We start from the raw sequence: 24,926 nt of genomic DNA, 5'->3' as shown, positions 1-24,926 counted from the left end.
TATTCTTAAAGAAAAACATCATTTTTATTTGTTTTATTAGAAACATTGCACAGAGAGGCAGAGCCCTTCACAAGCAAGTGTGAGCCTGTTTCTCCCTGGAGGGTTAGTTTCTCTGGCTATACACTGTTAGGACCTTTGGCAGAGCCAAGCAGAGCTGCAGAGAGAGGCACGCACAGCGCAGGGGAGCAAACTGCAGCAGGGCTCTGGCAGGGAAAGGGGAAGTCAAGGTTAGCTAGGAAATTCAGGTTTTCTAGGGTTACAGTAAAATGAAGAGCAAAAAAGGCATATCCTCTGGACTTGTGTTTCTTCCATCACAGTTTTCAGTCCTCTCCACCACACAGGTTCAGCAGTGCCCTCTGGTAATCCCCTTTTGTGTCTTGCTGTAAAGCAAGGGAAGAGAAATACAAAATACATATCAGGAAACAATCAAAAAATGCAAAAGCATATGAATTATATGAACCTGTAGGACAATCTGTGATTCACATTGAAGTTTTCTCAACCTGGAAGAGACTATCTTGACTGAGTTTTACTTATGTGTGAACTGAAATTATTTAATCATTCCTGCAATACAAATGCAAGGCCAAGAAGAGAGAAATTTGGGTATGAAAAAGAGTAACACAACAAAGGAAAGCTGAAGGATTTGATTCTGTGCCATCTCACTGATTACTGCAATAATCATACACCAAGGTCACTATTAAAAAAAGTGTTAATGATCTACAACTGACACCTTCAGGAAAAGATTTGGGTTAATATTTTGACTTGGCTTCATCTACACAAGAAATAATGTAGCATATGCTGTTGTGAGGGAGAAGATTAGCTTTGAAACTGACACACAAGCTCTTTACCTATTCCACAAGTTAGACAAAACCTAGCACCTGTAGCCCCTGTCTAATCACAGGAACGGACAAAAATCACTCTAGCTAAAGAGCCTTCTCCTTGAGCACTGAAATGAGAGGGAGTAGCAATTTAGATGCTTTATTTTCATTCAGCAGTCACAGAACAATTGTCTTTTGATCTGAGGATAGGGACAGGTAAGGAGAATTTTCCTTCAGAACACATCAGTTTATTGCACAAAGCCTGTAAATAAGTGTCAAGTAGCTGCCAGGAACTGTACCAGCTGTAGACTGTGAAGATAAAGGTGGGTTTTTCCATAGCACATAGATAATATTCTCATTGCAGTGTCTAACACACCTCCCACAAATTCCAGTGGTACCAAGAATCCAATGAAGACTGCTCCAAAAACCCATGATATAAAAGCAAAGACAAAAAACTTGCCTGGATGAAATAATAGAGAGATTTTCCATATTTCCTCTTGAATTCACTCTTGATTTTCAGCATGTCAACCTCGCAGCGGGATACCATAATCCTGATCAGGACCTTGTCCCTTGTTCCCTTGCCCTACAAGCAGACACACATTTAGAGCTGTAATAGCTGAAATGCAGAACAAGCCACTTAGTTAATGGTAGGACATTAGTTAATGGTAGGACAGCACACAACAGGCCACCAAGATGAGCAATAAAAGATACAATGAATTAAATCTTCTAAAGAAGGTCATTATTATGATCCAAGAATTTGAGCATGAATGTACCTTTCTCATCAGCAGCATTTAACCGACTTGCAGTCACAAATTTAGCTTAGATTGTAAGCAGCACTTTTGTTCACCATGTCTTCCTGGAATCACCCAATGCCTGTCACCAGGTATTTCTCTTTCATCCTTTTTCTTCACAAAATGTTTTGAGGCAAATTTAATATCTTATTTTGGTATTCAATAAACAGCTTTTTCTGCTATCACCTCTTGGTTACATGCAAAAAGATGTGTCTAACTTTGCTAATTATAATCAACTGACCTAATAAAGATCTTTATTATGAGACCCTTTCCTACATTTCCCTATACCAGATGAATCTGAATAGATAATCCAGGCTCATAACTGTTAAAGAATACTTTTGAACAATATTAGGTAATTGTTAATTTATTCACATGCCAGTTACATTTCATATGAACAGAAGTACCTAACAATGAGGAAAAAAAAATATTAGAAAGAAAAAAGTCTTTCCTACCTTCATGGAATCATACAGTCTGTCTGCAAAATACAGCTGCTTGTTCTGAATGCACTGGACTGAAGAGAGAGACAAGAACAGTTAAATATCCTGCCCTGTCAGGACACAGAATATTGCAGCCATTTTTAAAGATATGATAAGCAGACAAAATAAGGTTTTCAGCAAAAATTCCTCCAAAAAGGGAACACAGAGAAAATATTTTTACCTGACTTGCTACTTAGAAATCGTTTGGTTTAACTTGTGACTGAACCACAGATGCTACCATTCCTAAGAAGTGTTTCCTTCCATGAAAATTGCATCATTTCAGAATTGTATAATTTCAGAATGCTAGTCCTCCTCCACAGCTCCCAATTCATGGTTCTACCCCTAGAAGCAATCTCTCCTCTGGAAACACTCCTTGTATACTAATTCATGAGAAGCCTCCTTTTCAAGACTGAGCTCTGTTTATACTCCATTTGCATTACACACTCTCAGTTCTCCCTTAGCCTGAAATGGATTTTCCCCTTAAAGAACTCCCTCTTAAACATAACTGCATCCTTGTCATCCTCACCTAATGGCACAGTATCAGCCCTACACCCTACCTCCCAGAGCCTTTCAGAGAATTCAGTGTCAAATCAGCTCTTCAATTAGCCCCCAGCACCCTTCACTGCCTGTCTGTCTTCTCCTCTCACACACATGCTGTTTTCCCTCCAGCCTATGTGGGTACTGAACAATTTTTGTTTGCTTGGAGAAACAGACATTAAGCCTCTCTATCAAATAAAAGGGGAACTAACAGCAGATTACAACACACATTTTCATTTTAACTTGAAAGCAAAGTTGATATTTTGCAGAGGGCAAAAATAAGCTGTGTATCAATATCTGCAACATCCTAATATAAACCAGTGAACCCAATGACACCAGCACATCCAGCTAATTTCTCATCCAGCAGGGTGAATCTAGGCCCTACCTTTATCATGATACATTGCAAGAATCCTGAAAAGATCCCATATAAACACAGTCTTTACTTCAGCTAACTTACCAAGATTAAGAAAGGCATTCTCCAAATCTCCCTTAACCTCCTTCTTGATGCTCTCCAACATATCATATGGGCTGTAGCTCTTGTACCTCTCAAACACTAGCACAGAAAGGAAAGTAAGTGAAATCAAAACCAGACCAAGAACTGCCAGAAATAACCACCCAAAGCATGAACACAGACACAGGAATGTAGAGACACATGATTAACAAATATCTATGCAAGTCCTTCTGAGAATCTCATCTTAAATACAAACATAAGTTTGTCAGCTAAAGGTCCCATACTGTGGCCTTTTTGTTTTCCTTGAACACCTCCATAATCTGGGAAAATACCATCTTAATTCTGTACTGGTATTTTTTGAAACAACAGTGATTTAAGCTCTGAAAAGTCTTCAAATGCATTTTCCCATGTGCTGCTTTAGAGCAGTATCAGAACTGCTTTTGAGTCTTCACTGGCAGATTTAAACACATGATATAGCTAAGCCACCCTGGCAGAGAGGTAAAAGAATTTCTCAAGGTCTCCTGCAAACTTGTAGGTTTGCAACATCTTTGTTTCCAGTGTATGCTACACCTGTGTAAAAAAGAGCTGTACACACCTAAAAAGGCAGATCAACACATCCACAGAAATAATTAGATTTTTTTAAAAAAATAACACCTTGGACATGAATTAAGATTTATGAGATCTCCCATGTCTTTTGAGTGGTTTTCACAATCATTTCAATGGAAATAGTTACAAAATAGTTACCATTTTGTTATAACTTTCTCTTAGAGGGAAAAAAACAACTGTCTCTTGAATAGTACCTTTCTGCAGGTGGGGAACACTTCTTTCAGTCATAATGTTGATCCACTTGGGGACATCAGTTCCCTTTCTCTTCACACCAGCATCATAGAGGTCCTGGAGTTAGAAAGAAAATCACAGAAGAATCAGAAGTTGCACAAGAAGCCATTGCAGATGTATACAATTTCCTTATTGAAACAAGCATTACTTGAACTGTATCTGTGGGAGAAACACACAAGGACACGTGGTTGGGCAGGTCATTAGGACAACATTTAAGGATCTAAATCTGACACTAAGACTAATTACTTTATATTCACCTCTGGCTACAGCTCAACTCTGTATTTAGCTCTGTTTACCTCAGCAGAACTGCTCTTGACAGACGTAACAAAAAGATGTAACAAACAAGCATTAACAGCCACTATGTTCACTGCAATGGGTATGTTTCCTTTTGTTAAAGGCTCTCTCCCTTCATGAGAGTTTCTTTTTCATCTAAAAGAAATACCAGAGAGCTTCTGTATAGTGGATGAGTAGTCTGTAAAAATTGATACCTGAAGGCATCAGGATTGCAAGCCACAGATTCACTGACACCAAGCAAACATTACTGTGCAGGACAATCTGAGATACACACACCTACTTCACAAATGCTCTCCAGTTCCACAATATTTTTATGTTCAATATCCCCCAAAGCCTGACCAGCTAGAGATATTTCATGGTCATTAGCACCACTTACCCTGGCATCTTGGTCAATCAGCTCATAATCAATCACAGAGGTATCTTCACACCTTTTGCCCTTCAAAGAAGACATCAGTATTTTAGAAAGGTTTCACAGAACAGTAACCAGTTTGCTACGTGAATATTCCATTCTTTTTCTTTTTTAACATGAATTTGCTAAATGAGTAACTGCATACTCCACCCCCATCATGAAGCTAATGCTGTGAATGCTGCTGTTAAAATATTTTGCCCTTCAGCATTTGAATATTTTTTTCCCCCAAAGGTCAGTGAAAATACAGGGAAATTTAACAGTGTATCAGAAACCAAATCATTTCAGTGGTATCCACCACTCAGGCACATTAGAAAAAGTGGAAAACTGTGAACAGCCCTACCTTGGCCAGGGCAACCATTAGCTTGCGGAAGTCACCAGATGTGTCTGATATGATGTCCTTTTCCAGTTCTGTCTTGTACACTATAAATCAAAGAGTTCTTTTCAGGCAAAGGGTGTCTTACAAATACTCCTTTGCAAGAAAAAGGGCTGCTAATTACTGTGTTTTATGCATATAAACAAACAGCTACAATCAAGTCAGGTGTGGAGAACAATGAAAATGTGCCCACTTGCCTACATCAAACCCAGCATTGCTACCAGCTAGTCATGAGTTCCATGAAATCAGTCTGTCATGAAAAGCTTATAAAAAAATTAATTTAGACACAACTTGTATTAGTACCAAATAACCTTCAATTTGTTTGCTACCAAGGGGCAAGACAAAACTATATAAACCACACAAATATCCAGAACATTAGTACAAAACAGCAGAGAACCAAAGCAGATCTGATTGAGCTTTCTAATAATGAAATTCACACTGAGGGGAATTTATCCAAGTAATTTAGTGTAAAAGACATAGTACATGGAAACTTGTAAAGTAAACTTACTTTCCCTGTAGACTCTGTTGATTTCACTAAGCTCCTGATTGGTTCGGGAGCAGATGATTTCAATGAGTGTGTCTTCATCAGTTCCCAGCCCCTGCAACACACACAGGACTCAGTTAGGAGCTAGCAATGAACAGGAATGCTTAAATGGTTTAAAAACATATTATGGACATCTCCTCTCCCCCACTCTAACATTCAGGGTTATTTTTTTGCCAATTGCTCCTGAGAAAAAACAGATAGAATATTTCTAGTGGCTTAGAGATCCTGTAGATGTTCTCTCTGGGCAATGTGCATCTGCTGTGAGTGTCTAATAGTGGCCTCCTCACCAGCAAAACTGGAGAAGGTCAGTTTATCATGGCCGATGTGATTTTTTCTGTCCACTGGGAGCCTGGGAAGAAAATCCTGTCTTATCTTCCTGTTAGGATGTTGTTTGTTAAGCTCATCTGTAACAGAATGTCATTTTGCAGGTGGCAAAAATGGGCATAGTTTCTGCAGGATTTCAAGAGAAGTAACATCCTGGGAAAATGTCTCATGCTGAACGTGTGGAAAATGAAGGCAATTATGTGGCAAAGTACATTTATTAAAATTGCTTAAAGCTAAGAGAACTACAAGAGCTTTTCACACAATGGCTCTAATAAGTATCTGGGGAAAAAATGGAAGACTAGTAACATATATAATTTTCTAAATATTTTTGAAATATTTTCAGGAATGGTTAACAGAAAAATAATTGACTCCTCAGTGATAAGGTTGCTTTCCTCAACTTTGATGGCAAAGTCATAGCTTGTAATGCTTTATGTATCAAGCCAAACTTAAGGTCAGGCAAATTCAGAGCACTGAGAGGTGCTTTGCTAATTCAGATCAGGTGCTTGGAGCTGGGAAGAGAAACCCATGGAGAGCATAGAATATTCTACATTTAGGATTACTCTGAGGCAATTGCTTGGTCTTCAACCCCAAACCCCAAAGTAGTCAGAGTCAAAATAAATTATGGCTAGGTGGTACTCGGACCAGGAGAGGGCAGCATCTGATTACTCAAACAGGGCATTTGGCCCACGGTTGAAGAGTTACCATCTCCATAGTGGGTTTGATTTTTGGGTTTGGGGATAGTGTGTGTGTGTATTTATGTGGTGGAGGGGGTGGTTTTGTTTTCTTATTTGTTTACTAACTCTTTTTTAATCATCTGGAGAAGTTAATTGATTGGTTTTATTGACATGTTCTAAATTTCAGACATAAGTTAGTACTTGTCTTTAATTCTTAAAAAAAACTAATTTGAACAAGAACATCCAGAATGTAAGTGGTGATTAGATGATTATAACTACAATTTCCCACATCTTAGTTTGCTTAAAAAGGTGATTGTACTGCCATGAGCACCTCTCAAGTCTTGTTTCAGTGGCCTGCAGAGCAGCTATTTCTTTCTGCAAAGACCCCATCTTCCTCGTCTTCTACGCAGGGGCAGGTCTGGCACAGGATGTTCCTTCCAGATCAGCGATATGACCCAGTAACTGAAAACTACTGTTTTAAGCCTAAAAATGCCAGCAGAGGATCTGATGGCTCCTGCTAACAGCTGTTCTCTTAAAGGTTTCTCATTGTATGAACCTGTGCATTGTTTCTAAGAGCAGTCAGCAAAGCAGCCATGCAGAGCAGCCTGCCTGTTACCCCTGAGCTGACAAGAATGAGTTTTTCCTTAAAGAGAGGATGTAATTAAGAGTTTAAAAACCACACAGTTCCATTATTTCTCTAATTCTGGATGCCCTGCAGATGGATATCTAAACCGTGGCACTAAAAAAAAAAAAACAACCCCAAAAAACCGAATCAGTTTGAAAACAATGGCCCTGGCTATGAAGTCCATATTCTTTCCTGAGACAACAACATCAGATTAACAACATTAGATTTCAAGGCTTATTTACCTTCATGGCAGCTTTCAGTTCAGAGGCATCATACTGTGCTGGTGTCTTCAGCAGGCCCAAGATCACTGCCTCCAAATGACCTGAGAGAGCAGACTTGAGTGCTGCAGAAAGTTCCTGTAAAATAGATGGGACGACGGAAGAAAAGAAATTAAAGCTCACTTCTGATCTCCAGAGAATTTAACCTGCAGGGCTTTAAGTCTCCAAGCCTGCAGCAGTGTTTCTTACACAACTGACAAGAAAACAGAAACATAAAGAGCTTTCTGGCTGTGAAAGCATAAGAAAAAAATTAGGGCAAAAGGAATTTTTTTCTAATCCTCTGAAAATAAGAAGAAATGCACCAGTGTCTGACAAAGTGCTGGGAAGCACAGTGCAGACACATCTGAACAGCTTCATTCCAGTCCTGAAGCACTGATGCTTTGTTGGAGCTAATAAGCACAGATGGATCTGAGTTTGACTCCCTGTGGTCAGTATTTCTCCATCATACTCCCACAGTTCTCCCAGCAGCACTGTATTATTTGTGGGTTTCATCTTATCCCAGCCCTTTACTAGCTCAGGCATTGGAAAATTGACTGCACACTTATTCCACTGTAAGGTCCAGTTCCCAACCAGCTATCTGAGGAGATAAAAAATCATCCCTGAGCACTGAAAAATTATGCCTGTCTTTAAGAAACTATCAGAAGATTGTAGCCCAAATCCCTATTGTTCATTGCCAGTCAGCTCTAGAAAAATAAACAGTCAGGGATGTTCACTGTACAGGATGCAAATCTGTACCAAATAGTCAGAGCCCTTGTCCTCTTATGGGTCTCAGACGCAATTTGAATTATGCTAATTACCAGCTTCCCTGTAGTGTATGTTACAAAGTTGAAATCCCTGGGATCAAGTCTGGGGTTCACACAGGTCCTAAGCTGAAGTTAAAATCTGTAGCATTCAGAAAGGAGTTGCTGCATTTCAGTTGCTGATTTCTCACTAACAATCACTGAGCTGGAGAGGCAGGGGAAAAGGGGATAAAGTGACCTCAGCTGAATTGCAGAGAATTTTGTGCCAGAGAGATAATGAGCCAAGGCGTTTAGTTAATTTCCAGAGTCACCCACTTAATCCAGGGCACTAATATATGCTAATACTGTATACACTTACTTCATGGACTGAGCAAGGGAGGGAATGGCTTTTGGGGCATCTGGCTGCTTTAGAGCGAGAAGCATTTTAGTACAACCACTCCCTTTGGGATACAATGGTGCAGCCTTTATTTGGGTGAAAATGGGTTCTTCAGAACTGCCACAGGAAACTTAGCACATATCTCTAAAAAATTTTAACAAACAAGTTGCCCAGAGAAGTTGTGGTTGACTTAACCCTGGAAATGTTTAAAAGGCCAGGCAGGATGGGGCTTTGAGCAACCTGATCTAGTGGAAGGTGCCTGTCTTGGACACCTAAGTTCCCTTCCAACCTAAACCAAGAGTTTCCATCAGACACTGCTCATCCCAAAGGAATTAAAAGAGAGGTAGACTATGTGACATTTCAAAATTATGATCTGTTGATAGATCCTGCAACACACAAAGCAAGCAGCCTAGGACAGCACAACACACTGCCAACAAAATCTGCACAACTGCTGGCAAAGAAAACCATCAGACACTGTCCCTGGAAGATATACCTACGTGTCTTTTCATATCACACTTCCTCCTGTCTTGCCTCCTCACATGTTTATCTCTTTGAGTGGTTCCTACTGCACATTTCCATTTTTTATACGACTGTTTTATTCTTTGGCACTTGTTAAATTTTGTTCTTGGGTCGCAGCAAGGGAAAAAAGTGAGAGAAACATGAAAAAAGTTGCAGATTTTCTTGACTGTGCATTTTTGTGGTCATGCAGAACATTTGACAAAGCTTTAAGTGATACATTTCATGACTGGGGTCCATTTATGTGCTAATTGTCCCAGTGGCCCCAGGGCAGGATGTGCAGAATTGAGCACACACATGCATGTGTCCAACCTGGCTGTGCCTCTGCATGTGCCTCTATCAGTCATGCAAAAAAGCTGGTGAACTTCCAAAATTCAACCCTACATTTACATTTGGTTTCAGATGAGTATTCTGGGATGCTACTGGAGGACTACCATTTGGGGACTGGCAAACCTGGAAGACATACATTCATCATAATCTGAACTTTATATAAAGTTTCCTCTTTTTCACTGCCATGAAACTTCAAATATGATAAGATTCTCAAAACTTAAAAAGAGAAGAGCTCTTGCCGCCCAGACAGCAAGACTCATTTTGCAGAATTCTGCACACATCTTACAGATTTCATTCCATCAATAGATCAGTACCTAAGGTATTTCTGCCAGGAAAATTTTTAATGACAGATCAACTCATTACATCTATTCCACAGCAGCAGTGCTTGTAGTATAACTGACTGCAGTACCTTCTCAGCTAAGCTAGCTAGCTGTGTGAAGAGAAACAGAACACTTCCCTCATGCTGAGCTGTCTTAACAAAATAAACAAAAACCCAACATCACCCCCCCACCCCCAAATATAAACTGACCAAAAGAAAAAAAACAATCCCCTAAAGCATCTCTTTTATTTTTTCCTTCAAATGGAGCCACTTCATGCCACTGACTTCTCAGCACTTTTAGCATAATTTCACCAGGGAATCCTGTGGGTCCAACTGTGATTTCTGAAGGTGCTAGGAAACCACCATCTCTAACAGACTGCAGTCCCAATTGTGCATATTCAACATATTTCAAAGTTCTACCAGTCCTAAACTGTGACAACATGGACAAAGTAGATGCATCTTGAATTTTAGTGAAAAGACAAACTCTAAAAAATCTAATTGTCCACAAGAAAACTATTCAATAATTACTATTTCTTCATATTTTACTACCTTTTTGGTTCTCCTCTGATAGGCAAAAGCAATGTCCTGCCTCTGTTCATTGCTGCGGTTTGTCAGGATGTTGATGATGGTGACCTCATCCACACCTATAAAGACACAAGACAGAGAATTAGAGAAGCTTTCTTGTCACTGTTCTTGTATCAGGATGTACTCCAAACACAGCACATGTGCTATATGGAGCAGAGCTCAGCAGCTCTCACTAATTAGTGTTTATCCTGTCCTGGCTGTGAGGAAAAAGACAGCAATTAGAGCCCAGCCTTCTGATGGGATGCAGAGCTTTGGACACACCTCCAAGTCTATTTTGTGACCAGCTCTGCTACTCCACCTTGTGCTTCTCTTGTGTGTCTGTGCACTCGTTTTCAAGTGAAGTTTTTTCAATTCAAACTTCTTAGTAAAGCAGTTATATTTTCTATTTAAGACATTTAATCCATCACTCCAAACACAGAAATGGGAAAATAAACCAGCATATTTAATTCAGTATGTTTCAGACGCTCAAAAGATAGAAGGGATTTTTGACACTGGAAGAATTAAGTATGTGCTATTTCTTTTTGAAATCACTGGAAGATCCATGCTGAGCTGTAACTGGCACACCTAGAGGATGTGGATGCTCAGCTCCCAACTTATCTTTTAAGTAAGTGAACCACATATAAGCAAAGGTTTAGTTTGAAGAGAATCATTCCAAATCCATGCACTTCAGTGCAAGTGTCAGCTTTTGAAGCAAAGAGATGGCTCTATAATTTAGAGGTCAGAACAAGCCCAGAGACTCACCTCAGTTCTCTCTGTTCAATAAAAGAATTATGAATAGATTCTTTCACACTTGCACACATATCAGTGTAAAAGATGATTTCTTTATAAAAACACAGAAAGCAAGGACTGGACCAGCAGCTACTACTGAGCAGGTCTCAGATCCCTGCCAGAATCCAGCTACATTTATTTTTCCTATTACCTAAGGTAACCTGAAACACAGAACTGCAACAGATACTATAAACATGAATCAATCATATGAAGTAGGAACCTTGTAAAAAACCTTTCAGCCCCTAGCTGCAGAATCTAAACTTTTAAGTCAAATCTGAAAATTGTCTCACTTTCTTCACCACATTTTTCGTGACGCAATACTACATTTGGTAGCCTTGTGTCCTTAGCTTGTACTGAGGCAGACCTACATCAGTGGCCTTATTCACACAAGCTTGGCCTGCAAATGACACCCTAAGGCCCTGGAAAGCATCAAGTGTCTAAGCTACAAACTCTGTGATGAAAACAGGCTGACTGCACATTTCAGCCATAATCTACTCCTGCACATTTTGAAGTGTTCCCACATTATAAAAGAAAACAAATTCTCTCTGTCCAGAAACAGGCCACACACAGACATTGAGCCTTTCAGCTGCTGCAGACCCACAGCACAAGCCAATGTCTTAAGCTTTTTAATACATTCTGAATTTAAACCATTCTTGGCATTCAAAAAAGAAAATGACATTTTCAAGTTGTACCACAATTGCTACAGATTAGAAGCCCACAAATGACTGACTATATCCAAGTTCCTTATACACATGCTATGGAAATATGAACTATTAACAAAGTTAACTCATTGCTCTGGCATTCAGTGGAAAGTAAGTGCTTGTACTTCATTCACACTTGGGAATCGTGCTGCACGCACAGGATGCTGACTCACAGCTGCTGAGGTGGGGCAGAGCAGGACAGCAGCTCAAACACTTTCCTTTGCTGTTTGCTAAAGTCTCTGAAAGTTTTGAGGAAATGAAACAGAGTTTATTTTCAAATTTATTCTGGCTAGGCAGGTTTTATCCCTGCATTTCTATCAATGAGGAATGGAAAGAAAAATTCTGTTTAATAACAGCTTTTCTTGTGAAAGAGGCAGTGTGTGGCATTGGTAAAATCACAGTGCTGGAGCTCAATCAGCAAAAATGAGGAAATGAACATGAATGGGGTAAAAGGGAAAAATGTAGATCAAACAAGACCATAATTTCAGCTCTGCTATTTTGCTTAGCAAGGGTTCACCAAACCCAAACCATGTTGCAATGAGATGTCTCTTTAGTGACAGTTTTAATATTTGGAATATGTGACTGATGCAGCTTGGTGGATTTCAGGCACTGCCCTCTCACTAGCAAGCCAGCAGATATCCTCTAAACACTTTTACTTCATAATCTTAAAAACTCTGTCAAAAGTCATGGACTTGTTGGATATACTATATAAACAGAAGACCCTTCTGTAAGATTGAACTGACTGGTTTACATGTCAACACTGTTTTACCAATTTCTGGATATAATTAATTTATTACAGATCTATCTTCTAAGTCCTTTCCTACAACAAACCTGTGCCTGAATTCTGCCAGCCATGGAATAAAAGAGTATCCCATGAGACCTCAATAGAAGGTCACACTCAATTCACAACCTGAATAATCTGACAAAATTATTTAATAAGTACTTGAGACACACAAAGTGTCAATGCTAGGAAATAACTCTGAAACAGGAAAGAGACACTTCAGCAGTTGTCTTTGCTACAAGAAAAAATAAAAGGAAATCTAACATCTAACAATCTAACAAGTTCTGTTAATGCCCTTCTAGATAGTGTTTTCTGTTTAGGTTTCTGTACATTAGCTAATCTATACACAGAGTACAGCAGGGCATTATACAGAAATTAAACAGTTTCTTGTCCTGTGCAGTAAAAAGCCAACATTTACAAAGGACATGCCAAGGTACTAAATGAATTTGCTGCAGAAACACTAAATAGCATAAAAATGAAACATAGCCATGGCATTTATACCAAAATGAACAAGCCAGAACTTAATAAGTTATTTGCATTATGCAACCTCTAGGCTGAACAATTGCTAGCTACAAGGTTTTATATGACCTGGAGTAATTTTTGTGCATTGCCTTCCTAGGCTACTGGATATATATAAATAAAAACCCTCTGCATTTAATTCAGCTCCACTCAAAGCCCTGGAACGGGCTGGACAATATATTTGTGCAGTATAGTTTTTGCAGGTAAGCCCAAATAAACACATCACAGTATTTTCCAGAGGTCCCCACAGATGAACAGATGGCCTAGAAACCTCTGAGGAATTAATCTGAAGAGTGTGAATAAATGCTGAAATATTTAGATGGTACATAGAGTAGAACAGTCACACACTCTGCCCTAGATCTTTTCCCTAAACCAAACATACAGCTGTTGTTTAGGCAGTAAAATAAGTTTTAGACATTTTACACAGGAATCACTAAAATGGAGATTCATGACTCTGATTCTGGGAGTTTCCATTACCCCCACAGCTGGATAATAATTTATATGGTAACTCTCCCAAACTGTCCTGCCCTGATGACAAACACCAGGCTTCAGGCACTGTTTATATAAAGTATAGCCAGAGATAAGACTCCACAAGATATCATTTCCATGGCACTGCTATAATTTCCAATATATCAGAAAGACTGCTTTGGTGGGTGTGAAACACAGGCCAATTATAGCATGTACACGCCTTGATTTTCAACACAAAGAAATCCCAAGGCTTCAGATACCAGGAGTCCTTTACCCTCCAGAGGGTGAAGCCCCCCAAATAGTTCTTACATGCCTGTTTGGTTTTTTTTAAATTTTCAATGACAAACCAGCTTTCATATATATTTATAACTTGCTTCTCTCACTGTTTTAAAATGAAAAAGTCATATTCTTCTTCATCATTCTGTGATAACTTACATTGCTTATTTCTACTTCCCACATACAATGCAAACTAATTGCTAGAGAAATAGTGATACTTCCTAGGAAAATGGTAGCTGTTGTGGATGTAAACTGTTCATTATGGCTGTTACATTTTTAGCTCAAAAACTACTTAGATATTTCCCAGAATTATTGTAAAACTTGTTCTTTCAAGTAGCTCTTTACATCACTGTTCATAAAAAGCATGAGTAAACTCATAAAAAGATGAGTTGGAATTTTCATTTGAGGAAAAACTCTACATGTATTTTAGAAAGCTCACATTTTATCAAATCTTATGAATTAGCAGATGAAAATATCCTGTTCCAAACATTCAAAGTACAAGGAAACAGTACCTGGAAGAAGGGTCATAACACTTTAGTTCTTAATTTTCCACAAGAATACTTCCTTTGTGAGATTCTTTAGGGTAGAAGATCCGGTATCAAAACCATAAAGGGATATTCCATTTAAAGCCACCATGCCAAAATAAGTTCTGGGTAACAAACTAATGAGCAGAGAGAAGCTCAACCCTACAAACATGCAGGTCCATGAGTAAGTTCCCTGTTACTCACTCAAAGAGTTGAAAATCATCTCTCTACTGAAATGTTTCCATGTAACTTAACTGCACTGCTTATCTTTGCTGGGAGAAAGTAGAAAGACAACAGGAGCTTGACTTTCCTGACTGGAAAAGCTTTTGTACTGCCTAGGATATTGCTACTTCCTTTTGCAATAATTAGTAGCTTGAGAGCTCAAACGTGTAAGTTTGTATCTATCCTGAGAGTTCGATGGTGAATTTGATGCCAAGATTTGCCCTGTAATTAGAGCTGCAAAAAATTATCAAGTCAAGACAAAACTCTTCATATATACAAAGCATCTGCTGCCAAACCTGATGATATTAAAAACTCTCTCACCAGAGAATTATTTTTTTAAAAAACAAACCATAATGATTCAAAATCAGAACCGAACCCACTTTAATAAGGAATTTCTCCAGTTAAACTAAGAAGTCTAATGAAAGAAAGCCTTGTGCTTGTTATGGAAGGGATATATTTTACATTTTATAGCAAGTCAAACACGTGCTTTGCTGGCACTGATGGCAGACTTAGCATTTCTTTCTGAAGAGAAATTGTTTGGCTTTTAAATTTCTCTCTGAAATGAAGGCAAAAGACTTGCAAGTTCCAGCTGTTGCTCATCTGGCCTGGAGCAAGAGTGGAAAGCGTGGCACTCCCAGGACTAGGACAGGATCACAGCCCCAGGAGCACCACCAAGGCATTACTTCAGAGCTGTAGTTCACACTCCCTGCTCTCCTGATGGTTTCAATATACCAGAGGGAAGCCTATCTAATAACCCAGCTCAGAGAAGCTCCCACATTGCCCTGCCCCTGAAACACTGCAAACCCATTTCAGAAAATAATTTTTAGGACCTTCCTGACCCCAAATTAACACAAGATAAATGAGTATTTAGTTCAAAACCCAGGAGAAAAATGTTCAAACCACCCCAATGCAGCTGTCTGGAGAGCTGAAAGGAAGAAGAAATGTCCAATGATCCAGTAGAAATCCATGCTTCAGAGCCCACTCCCAAATCACTTCCAAAGGAGCTGACTCTTCATTCTCAAGTGGCAGAAAAGAATGAAATAGTGATGAGTCAAGAGAGAAAAAGTGAACGCTTTCAGTGATAATCTCAACAACTCATGGCTACAAACTTAAAAGCATATTCAAAACATGCACTTACAGAGTTCAAAAATCTAACTTGGTCAAGATTTCATCAGTGCAGTCTGAGGAATCCAACACCTCCTAAAGTAGGGATCCTTGAGTAAGGATGTCAAAATGTTGGTGTTGAGCCACAGTTTTGGTTTGGTTTTGGCAAGCCAGCCTTCTGCCTTACAATAGAATGGAAGCCCCAGCCCCTCCTGCTCACCTTTGGTCTTGATGGCTGTTTCAAGGGCTGCAGCGTCCCGGTCAGCATCAAAGTTTGAGTAGGCCTTTACTGTGGCATATGCGCTTGGAGGGAGAGAATGCTGGAAGAACAAAAATAACAAAATAACCTTTTAGAGCTAAATTGTGCAATTGCTGCAATTAATAAAACACATTTCTCAGTTACCTGGTATTTAGCCCAATGTTTTAAATGCAAGAACTACCATCAGGTATCTGTGAAAATGGAATTCTGATAAGAGCCATTTAACTCTCTTCTCCTCATGTGTATTGCCCAGAAATCCACTCACAGCTGTACTTATTATAATACAGAATATATATAAATAGATAATGTATTTATTTCAGCAAAAACCTGACACTCCAAGTTTACTCACTAAACTTCAGTATTCTAAAATCTGGAGTTTTCTCGCTTGATCTGAAGGAAAATGGTTACAGGAAGCTAATTGCAAGAAAGTCTACAGTGTTACAGATTTGAAGTCAGTATTTTACTTTTGATTACAGATACAAATAATAAAAAAAAAAGGAAATGGAAGATTAACAATGATAAAGTCAGAAAAAGTTTTGTGCACTATCTCATGAACTATAAAGATAACACAAAGAAATCTATTTAAGGCCATAGTTCTAGAAAGTAGAAGTTATGCATATTTTTTTAAAACTCTTGGCCTCCAGATCCTTGATTTAAAAGCAGCATGATGCTTGCAAAACCAAATGTCATTTCAAATTACCTCTGCTAAGAGTAAGAGGACTTGCAGGTAAGCTCAGGAAACAGATACAACATTTTCCAAGTTACCAGATTGTATCAACTGTTAATTACGCTCCTCTCCTGAGGATTATAGCTACAAACAGAGGGTGACCAGAACACAGATTCAACCCTTCTCAGCTGCTTCAGTGTAAGCCACCAGCTTGTTATCATCTCCCAGGGGAAGGTTAAATTAAACCACAGATTTTCATACAAGGTGCTGGGTAATATTCACAAATCCCACTCTGCTGAGTTCAATTTAGAAACCTAAACCTCTGGCAGAGAGGTAGAGCTACTAGCACCTGAAATTGCCACAGCTATTTCCTAAGTAAAAGAACAACTAAGCCTTCTTGGAAAAGATCCTCAGAAACTTCTGTTTCCATCACTAACTCCAAAAGGAGGCTGGGTTCATGAACAGAACTAAGCTATCCTAATATCCCTGGAAAATATTTTTACATGCAAATTTTTAAGAGGACAACTTTTAACCGAAAAATTCCATTGTTTCTGACTAATTTTGACTCTATCCCTGTAGAGGTCACATTCCTCTGGCAGCTATCCCTGTGTCTTCTGGAGACATGCTGTGGAGATGGGAAATCAAAAAAGAACCAATAAATTGAATCATTTTCTTTTGTCTCTTACCCTCAGTTCAGTCCAGCAAAGTGGCCCCAGTCTGGCCCAGAGCCACACCACAAAACAGCCTTTTAGTGGATCAAGTTGGCAATCAAAACAGTAAATGGGATGTGCAATGCAGCCTCAGAGAAATCTGTGTGCCTGGAATGTTCTCTAGCCAGGCATCCAGCATCCTAGGGCTGCTCATTAACCAGCACTGGTAATCTGAAGCAAGTCACCTGGTGACCTCAGCAGAGCTGGGTACCTCTCCTTCCACCCAGCTCTAAGTATTTCCTGAGTAATTTGGATGAAGTAGTTTACTGTAAAGATAACAGGCACTAACAAAATACACAGCATATTTGCAATTTGGTGGCCATGTTTCCTCTGTCCCTCCACTCAAGGCATGTACCAAATCAGACTGAGTTTCCCTGACACCTGACAAGTCATATCAGGGTGATTGCCTATGAAAAACAGCCATTTAAATTCCAAGCTATTCAATTTCTCTGGCAGACTACTGTACCACAGTACTAGTTCTGTATGTTTTCAGACAAGACAATTTTCAAAGTGACTTTCCATTTGGTTCAGTATAAAATTCTTTACAATGTGGCACTAAAAGTCCAGATAATGTGCAACTGCATCTCCTGTCTGCGCCAAACTAAAGCAGAGAAACTGTTTTTCTCTTTTAGTGTACTTCAGAGGTCCTCCAACTGCTTTACTTCCACTGAGCTTGACAAATTTTATCCTATTGGGAAACATGAGGGAGAAGCAAACATGACTAACAGCTGCAGAGGCTTAATTTTACATAAAACCACCAGGACCCTTTCACAATCTCTACACCTGAGTATTCTGAGAATCTTTCTGTACTCTCGTGGAGAGATCCATAAACTGGGAGCACAGATCAACTTCAGCCCAGCTCCATCCTCTCCTGAAAGGAAGGAAAGCTGGGGCAATCAGGTCCTTTACTTTCACTCAAATCAGCTGCTGTACCACTGATGCAGAGCACAGGTGAGCATTGTGGTTCAGCCACAACCATTCTATACCCTCAAGGTTAAAAACTTTTTCAAGAGAAAAACTGGTGGCCCAACTACTGTGTTTAACATCAGTTAATTTGCTAAATCATTGCTTAGAGGAACTGGTCTAATGCTGCAGAGCTACACAGGCCAGCTACTCAGTAATTCTGGCTTCCAGCACAAACCAGCTGCCTGAGCTTTCTCACACTCTGCAGCAGGATTTCTGATGCTTGGAACAGTATTCAAATTGACTTTTGCAACTACTTGCATGTATCAAGGAAGAAACATTTCTGCCCTCGAGAATAGATTGCTTAATTATTATTCCAAAAGTAATTCTCCATTTAAACACACAACCATGAAAGCTGAAGACTTGACTGCTTTTGCACTAAAGTGCTACTAAAGCAGTAGAACTTTAGGCAAAAGTAGTTCTTCTAGTAGTACTAAGGTAGTAGAACTAAAAAAAAAAGTTTTACTACTTACCTACAGTGCACTGGCCAGTTCTTTGCAACACCTCTTCCACAAACACAGTCTGGTATAATTAATTTCACAACAGGTAACAAAAACTGGCAAAACATTTGCTTGTACCAAGCTCAGATCCAGAGCTACCAGTTATAAGATTTACATGTGTAGCAAGTTCATTAGGAATGTGATGAAATAATGCATGGATAGGATTCACTTCCTCTTCAGTGACAATCACAGAACCACAAATTCATGGCATGATATATCGATACCACACATCTACCATCTAACTGCAACTTAAGAAATCAAAGACTGTGGCTTTCTGGTATTTTAATAAAACTATAGGCCAAGTGCAGATGTGGTGAAAAGTATGCAATCAAAACTACAACAAAAAAAGAGAAAATAAGTTTGAGAAAAAACATTTTTTCAAGAGCAAGCTTGGTTTTGGTGATAACCATTACAGGAATTAGATCCCCAACATTTTTGTTCTCACAATGTTCTCCATTTTTAAGTAGAAAAAATAATAAAAAAATTCAGAGGGTATCAGCAAAACCAAACATATTTCCACCTTCTGTTTTCCTGAACTCACTTGTTCCTTTGGAAGAAAGAGGGACACAGATGCAAACCAGCCATTGTTTGCCCTTGATCTTTTTGATAAGGCCCAGCAGGAGGATACTGCTCATACTGCTGGCCAGTTAGAAGAACTCTCATTAAATCATATAACTGTCCTATGGTTTACAGCTGGTTTGTGGGTGAAAACTGATCATTGCTGATTAGGTTTTTAGCCAATAAAAGTTTAAGAGATGTGTGGAATCTTGTAAACTGTACAGTTCAGTACAGCTGTTGATGCAGAGTCCTGTAAAAGGAACAAGATGAGACATTTAAGTAAAACAAACTTTTCTTGCTTAGATAATAATACTTACATCTCCTTCAAGGCTGAGCTTGCTTAAAATTTCATGAACAGTGGACATCTTGAAAGAATGCTGGAAGAAGAAAAAAAAAAAGACAAAGTAGATTTAAATATATTTACAGTTCCACCAGTCTTGAAGCACTGCAGCACTTCAATGGATCAGCTAATATCAAGCAGGAAAGATGATTTAAGAGTTTCCAAGCCACACCACCATTAATAATGCAACAAGAGGTCTTCATTCCATTGTACAATATAAATCCCTTAAACAAGCATTTCTTATGCATTTTAAATACTTAAACAGGAATCAACAGGAATTTGAGAATCTCTGCCACAGAGTTGCCTAAGCTGACAACTCAGTACCAGGAAAATTATTCAGAAATATTATAGCTTGGACCAGCTCAAAGTACAGCAACAAGTAGTAGCACTTAAATCACAATTCCTCAAGTACTCAGGAAATGCAGTGGAATTATTTCTTTTCTTGCAGGCATTTTACAAAAACATAACCCTGTTTAATCTTTAACCCTGAATGCTGGGTCTTGTGGTTTTGTTGTAGCTCTCCAAAACAAACATCACTTAGTAACATGATTATCAGAGATGAGGTAGTAAGGACTATCTTTCATATGGTAGCTCCAAAAAGAAAAGCCATTGTGGCAAGTTAACCAATATCAGTGCTCCATTGCTAGGACCTAAATAATACCTTCTTTGTATATGTAGAAAAAGAGGGAAAATCCTAACTCTGAAATGGATTATATACATTGCAGAAATAAACATTGAGGTGATAAACATGTTACAGTACTTTGCCTTTTTTAAACTCTGGTTTCTGGTCAGGGCGTTTGCCAGAGCTGTATTAGTGTTTTAGTGAAAGGGTCTCTCAGCTAAGGAATGCTTTTCCAAAGGTTGGAAGCCAGGGCCAATATTTAAAAAGCCTGATGCATTTCCAAAACCCTGCTCTCAAATTTCTCGACAGAAAGGACAGACATTGCTGCTCACACTGCTATCCAGTCACCCAGGATGGCACCTGCAGCAAACATTATTTGCTGTTGAAATGAAAGCTTTTTTTCCCAGGACCTCTACAATCCAGCTGCAGAAAGCAATATCAAACAGGGAAAAGTGCTGTTTAGGAGAAAGGGCAGCAGCATCACAAAACCAGTGACATTCCACTAACTGATAAGTGAGCCTGATACCAAAATTGCCCTGTTTTCAGCTGGGTGCCACACCATCCCAATCCAGCTCCTTGGCTCCATGCCCCCCAGACAACTCCCAGCTATTGTGCAGCCAGTCCTGGCTATGTCCTTTCAATTGGCTTTCAGATGTTTTTTAATCCTCCATCACTCATTCTTCTGATAGGATGGGGGTTTCCTCACTACCAGCCACCCAGGCCAATTTCCCAGACAAACAAATCTCCACTCCATGACCATTTAAGAGCTTGGAAAACCAGAAAAGTTTGAAATAGCTTCTTAATAACAGTGATCTGAACAAAACTCTAAAAAAAGTAGGTTTTATTGCTAGTTTGTTTGTTTTTTTAAATTTTATTTTAGCTCCTTTAAAGAGAAAAGCAAAAAAGTCTTTACTTTTGGCAAAAATAGCAAGTGCTACAAGAATGAAACACAGCAGCAAAAGCACAATACTTTTGTAGTGTAACTGCTGTCATCTCACATTTCCTCACTTAGAACACAGAATCTTCCATCTTCTGAAACAATCTAGGTTTGGGAACCAACGCAACTTTTCTTCAGCAAAAAGTAAGATTCCAGGGAAAGAAAAGTAAGACAGAGAACAAAAATGACAGTCATACACTGGTGTTTTTTCAAAGGTAAAATCCAACCCAAGCCTTTAAAGACAGGCTGTAGGAGTTGCAATAAGCTGTCACCTGCTGCTGGCATTATTAACCATAGAGGGGATTGATGTATTCCTGAGTTATGAAATTCCTTATGTTTACACTTCATAAAATGAAGAGCCTGTGAGACCTTTGTACTCTGACACTATTTCAACTGCTAGTGAAGATGAGCAACTGAAGTCCTTTAGTTTTTCTTGTCACAAAGAAAACACTAGTGAGAGCTAAGGCAAAGCAACTGCAGCATAACCTTTCACATGAAAAAAAGAAAAAATCACTGAACAGCTTTTTGCAAGACTACTGTTTTTAAATCAATTAAAAACCACACTGAATCAGGTTTGTTGGAACAAAACACTTGATCAGAGTCCAGGAACAGAACTAACACACCCTCACACAGAGCTGGAACATCAGGTTCATATCACCAGAACACAACAATGCTATAGCAACTGACTGCCCATCAACAGCAAGCTGGCAAAAGAAAAATGAGGGAGTTCTTGCAAGAATCTTTGCAGAGATTTTTTACCCAGAGAACAAACACAGCTCTTGTCACACCCTGCTCTGTAAAGCACTCGTATTTGAGAACAGACTCTCACTGTTCTCTGATGGTCTGATTTTATCTGATGTAGTTTTGACAAGTTCTGGATGGGTTTGAACACATAAAGAGAAAATACTTGCACTAGCTTGTTCTTCCTTACACTGGAAAGGAATCAAATTTTACCCTCCAGCTGTAAACTTCAATACCTTAAGGCAAGTTTCTACAACCAATTTCTAAATGCACATTACACAATCCTGAATCATATGATTCTGCTAAAACAGATGGTATGTTTTGACCTCAGCCCTCCCATGAAACACTGGTTTACAGGTCTATTATTGTACTAGCCCAGTCTCTATTCACCAACTTATCCCTGAAACTTTTTGGTAATGGAAGAATATGTGTTTAAAAGCAGCCACATATCTTGATTTCCAGGGCCAGCTAACACACATTATGAAAAAACCCCTGTGTTCCATGGAAAAGTTTCAGGTATGCACAAACAACTGCATTGCTCAATAAGCAGAGTTAGCATTTTAAGAAGCACTTATTATACTAGGCAGAGATGGGAGCAAAGGGTGTTCCCAGACATCTGAGCCAAGGAAACGGCATCCCCAGAATGAGGGAATGGAAACTCTTCCACTTAGAGCACATTTGTGTCCAAAAACTAAGGCAAGCCTGTTAACAGAGATGAGGGTGAGTGAGGAAGACCTGCAGCATCTGCTGTAAATGAATCAAAGGCTCAAAATAATTCATTTATATACAGAGCTAAGTAGGAGTATAAATAGGCCAGGCTGCATCTCCCCAAATCACCCAACAAGGTTTAGCACATCATTTAAAGCCACTATTTGAAGGGAAAAAAAAAATCTTCAAAGAAAAGCGTTTCAAAACCCATTAAACTGCACTACCACAAACATACTCAAACCATTTTCTTTCACAGACATTGCTAATAACCCAGGAAGTTCCATTCCAGGAAGATACCATGCAAATAAAAAATTAAGGACTTTTGTTTCTTCAAATTCCAGTTATTCTCACTTTTGAGACTTTACAAGAAAACCTCTTTGGGTTTGCGGGGTTTTTTTTGTTCATCAAGGCAAACTACACCAAATATTGGCCAACAGAAACTCTACCCACTAGGGCTGCTTTCCAAAACCAGCTCTAGCAACAGAAGGCACACACAGGGATTAATCACTCCAGGGTACCCTGGTTCCTTCACTACTTCACTACTGAAGGAGTCCTTCACTCTTGAGGTGCACTGGGGTCTGCACCTCTGTGCAGATACAGCATTTGAATAGGAACGTAAGAACTAATGTTAAAAAGAAGTAAACCTGCCACGTATAAGCACATAACTCACTTCTGCATGACTATCTTGAAATCATTTCACTTCTCTTTCAGTTAAAATACCTGGCAACATTCCTCTGCCCTACCTCCCCCTCCTCACTCGAGGGGGAAGTGCTGTCGGAGCTGACTCAACCCCCCAGGCAGCAGCAGGATCTCCGCAGCCGTGCTCCCGGCCGGGGGGGCAGAGCCGCGCCCAAGCCCGGCGGAGCGGGCAGGGAGGGGCACGGGGAGCGCAGAGGGAACCCCCGGGATCGCTGCGCCTCCCTGCTGCCCGTGCCGGCGGCTGCATCTGCAGCGGCTCCGGCACTCGCGGCCGCACCCTGGGCGAGAAGGGAAGCGAAGGGGCCGCTGCCCCTGGCGGGCTCGGGGCTCCGCCGGGTCTATGGGAGCAATTCCAGCCTCTCTCCAGCTGAATGAACACCGCCTTCAGCGAGCCTGGCTGGCCGGCACAGCTCCTCTGCAAGCCTCCGCGCCGAGAAGCGAACTTAAAGTGCCATGGGCAACCCAGCTGAGCCTCTGTATACCTTAACAACGAGAAGAAATTACTATTTGGGGAAGTTTGACTAAGTTTGGGACCGGTTCCTCTTTCCTGAGCGCTGCTGCCACACCCAGAATTGCTGAGGGGCTCACGAAGCTTCCCGAGGGCTGCCTCACCCACGGCCCCGCCGTCCCACTGTGGAGCGGAGCACAGAGAAGTGTCAGGCGGGCAGGGCCGGAGGAAGAGGAGCTGGGAGCGGGAGGGCGGCGGCTGCTGCAGCCAGAGCCCCGCTCCGCATCCCGCCCACACCACGACCCCCTCCCGCAGCAGCGACCCCCGCCCATACCGCGACCCCCGCCCGTAGCAGCGACCCTCGCCCGCAGCCCAGCCCAGCCCAGCCCGGCCCGGCCCCGCGGCGCTGCCCCTGCTCCTGCTGCCGGGGCCGCGCTGCCGCTGAGGGCTCACCTGGCTGGGTTGGGTAAGGCGGCTCTAGCGGCGGCTCGGGCGGCTGTGGCAGCGGCTGGGGCCCGCGGCAGCCCGGGCGGGGTTTTGTACGGCCGGGCGGGCCCTTCCCGCCCCGGCGCCCCCCCGGCACGGCGCTGACTCACCCGGCCGCACCCGGCGCAGGACGGGGACAGGGATGGGGTGAGCAAGGGTAGGGCAGCAGCAGCCTCTCCCTCCGCGGCCGGGCCCCGCCGGACGCTCAGGGGGCTCCCGAGGTTGCAGAGACGCCAGAAGCAGCGCCCGGGCCTGCAGGGGTCGGGGCTCAGCCCTCTCCCCCCAGCCCCGCTTCTCCACCTGCCCGCCCGACCTGCAGCTGTCAGCCCGCAGTGCCCTCCCGCAGCCCGGGCCGCAGCGTTCCTGTTTGCAGCCCGTGCTTTGGGCTCCTCGGAGCAGCTGGGGCACTGTCACAGCGCTGGGGCTCCCGGTGCAGAGCACAGCAGCCGAGTGCCCAGCACAGGGCTCGGAGCCCCAGGGCCCCAGCCCCGGCAAGCCGGACACAGCAGCCGAGTGCCCAGCACAGGGCTCGGAGCCCCAGGGCCCCAGCCCCGGCAAGCCGGACACGCCCTGACCTGCAGTGAGAACTGGGCCGATACACAGCAAACCAAGATCCCTACGGTGTGCAGGT

The 24,926-nt window shown here is 41.1% G+C and overlaps 1 protein-coding gene across 1 annotated transcript; it reads right to left on the bottom strand.

Moving 5' to 3' along the window:
• On the bottom strand, nt 1-24,364 carry ANXA2 (annexin A2). Its single transcript, XM_015638747.3, has 13 exons — nt 24,263-24,364; nt 19,632-19,691; nt 15,878-15,977; nt 10,259-10,353; nt 7,393-7,506; nt 5,492-5,582; nt 4,951-5,030; nt 4,578-4,637; nt 3,871-3,964; nt 3,077-3,172; nt 2,059-2,117; nt 1,276-1,398; nt 1-380 (listed from the first exon to the last, which is right to left on the bottom strand). Exons 2-13 carry the CDS (start codon nt 19,677-19,679, stop codon nt 321-323), a joined length of 1,020 nt encoding a protein of 339 aa, XP_015494233.1. The 5' UTR covers nt 19,680-19,691; nt 24,263-24,364; the 3' UTR covers nt 1-320.
• Between the last annotated feature and the right edge of the window lie 562 nt (nt 24,365-24,926).

The sequence above is a fragment of the Parus major genome, chromosome 10 (assembly GCF_001522545.3).
Source record: "Parus major isolate Abel chromosome 10, Parus_major1.1, whole genome shotgun sequence".
Taxonomy (NCBI): domain Eukaryota; kingdom Metazoa; phylum Chordata; class Aves; order Passeriformes; family Paridae; genus Parus; species Parus major.
Note: the sequence above shows the minus strand (reverse complement) of the source record. Positions and strands in the feature narration are given on the sequence as shown.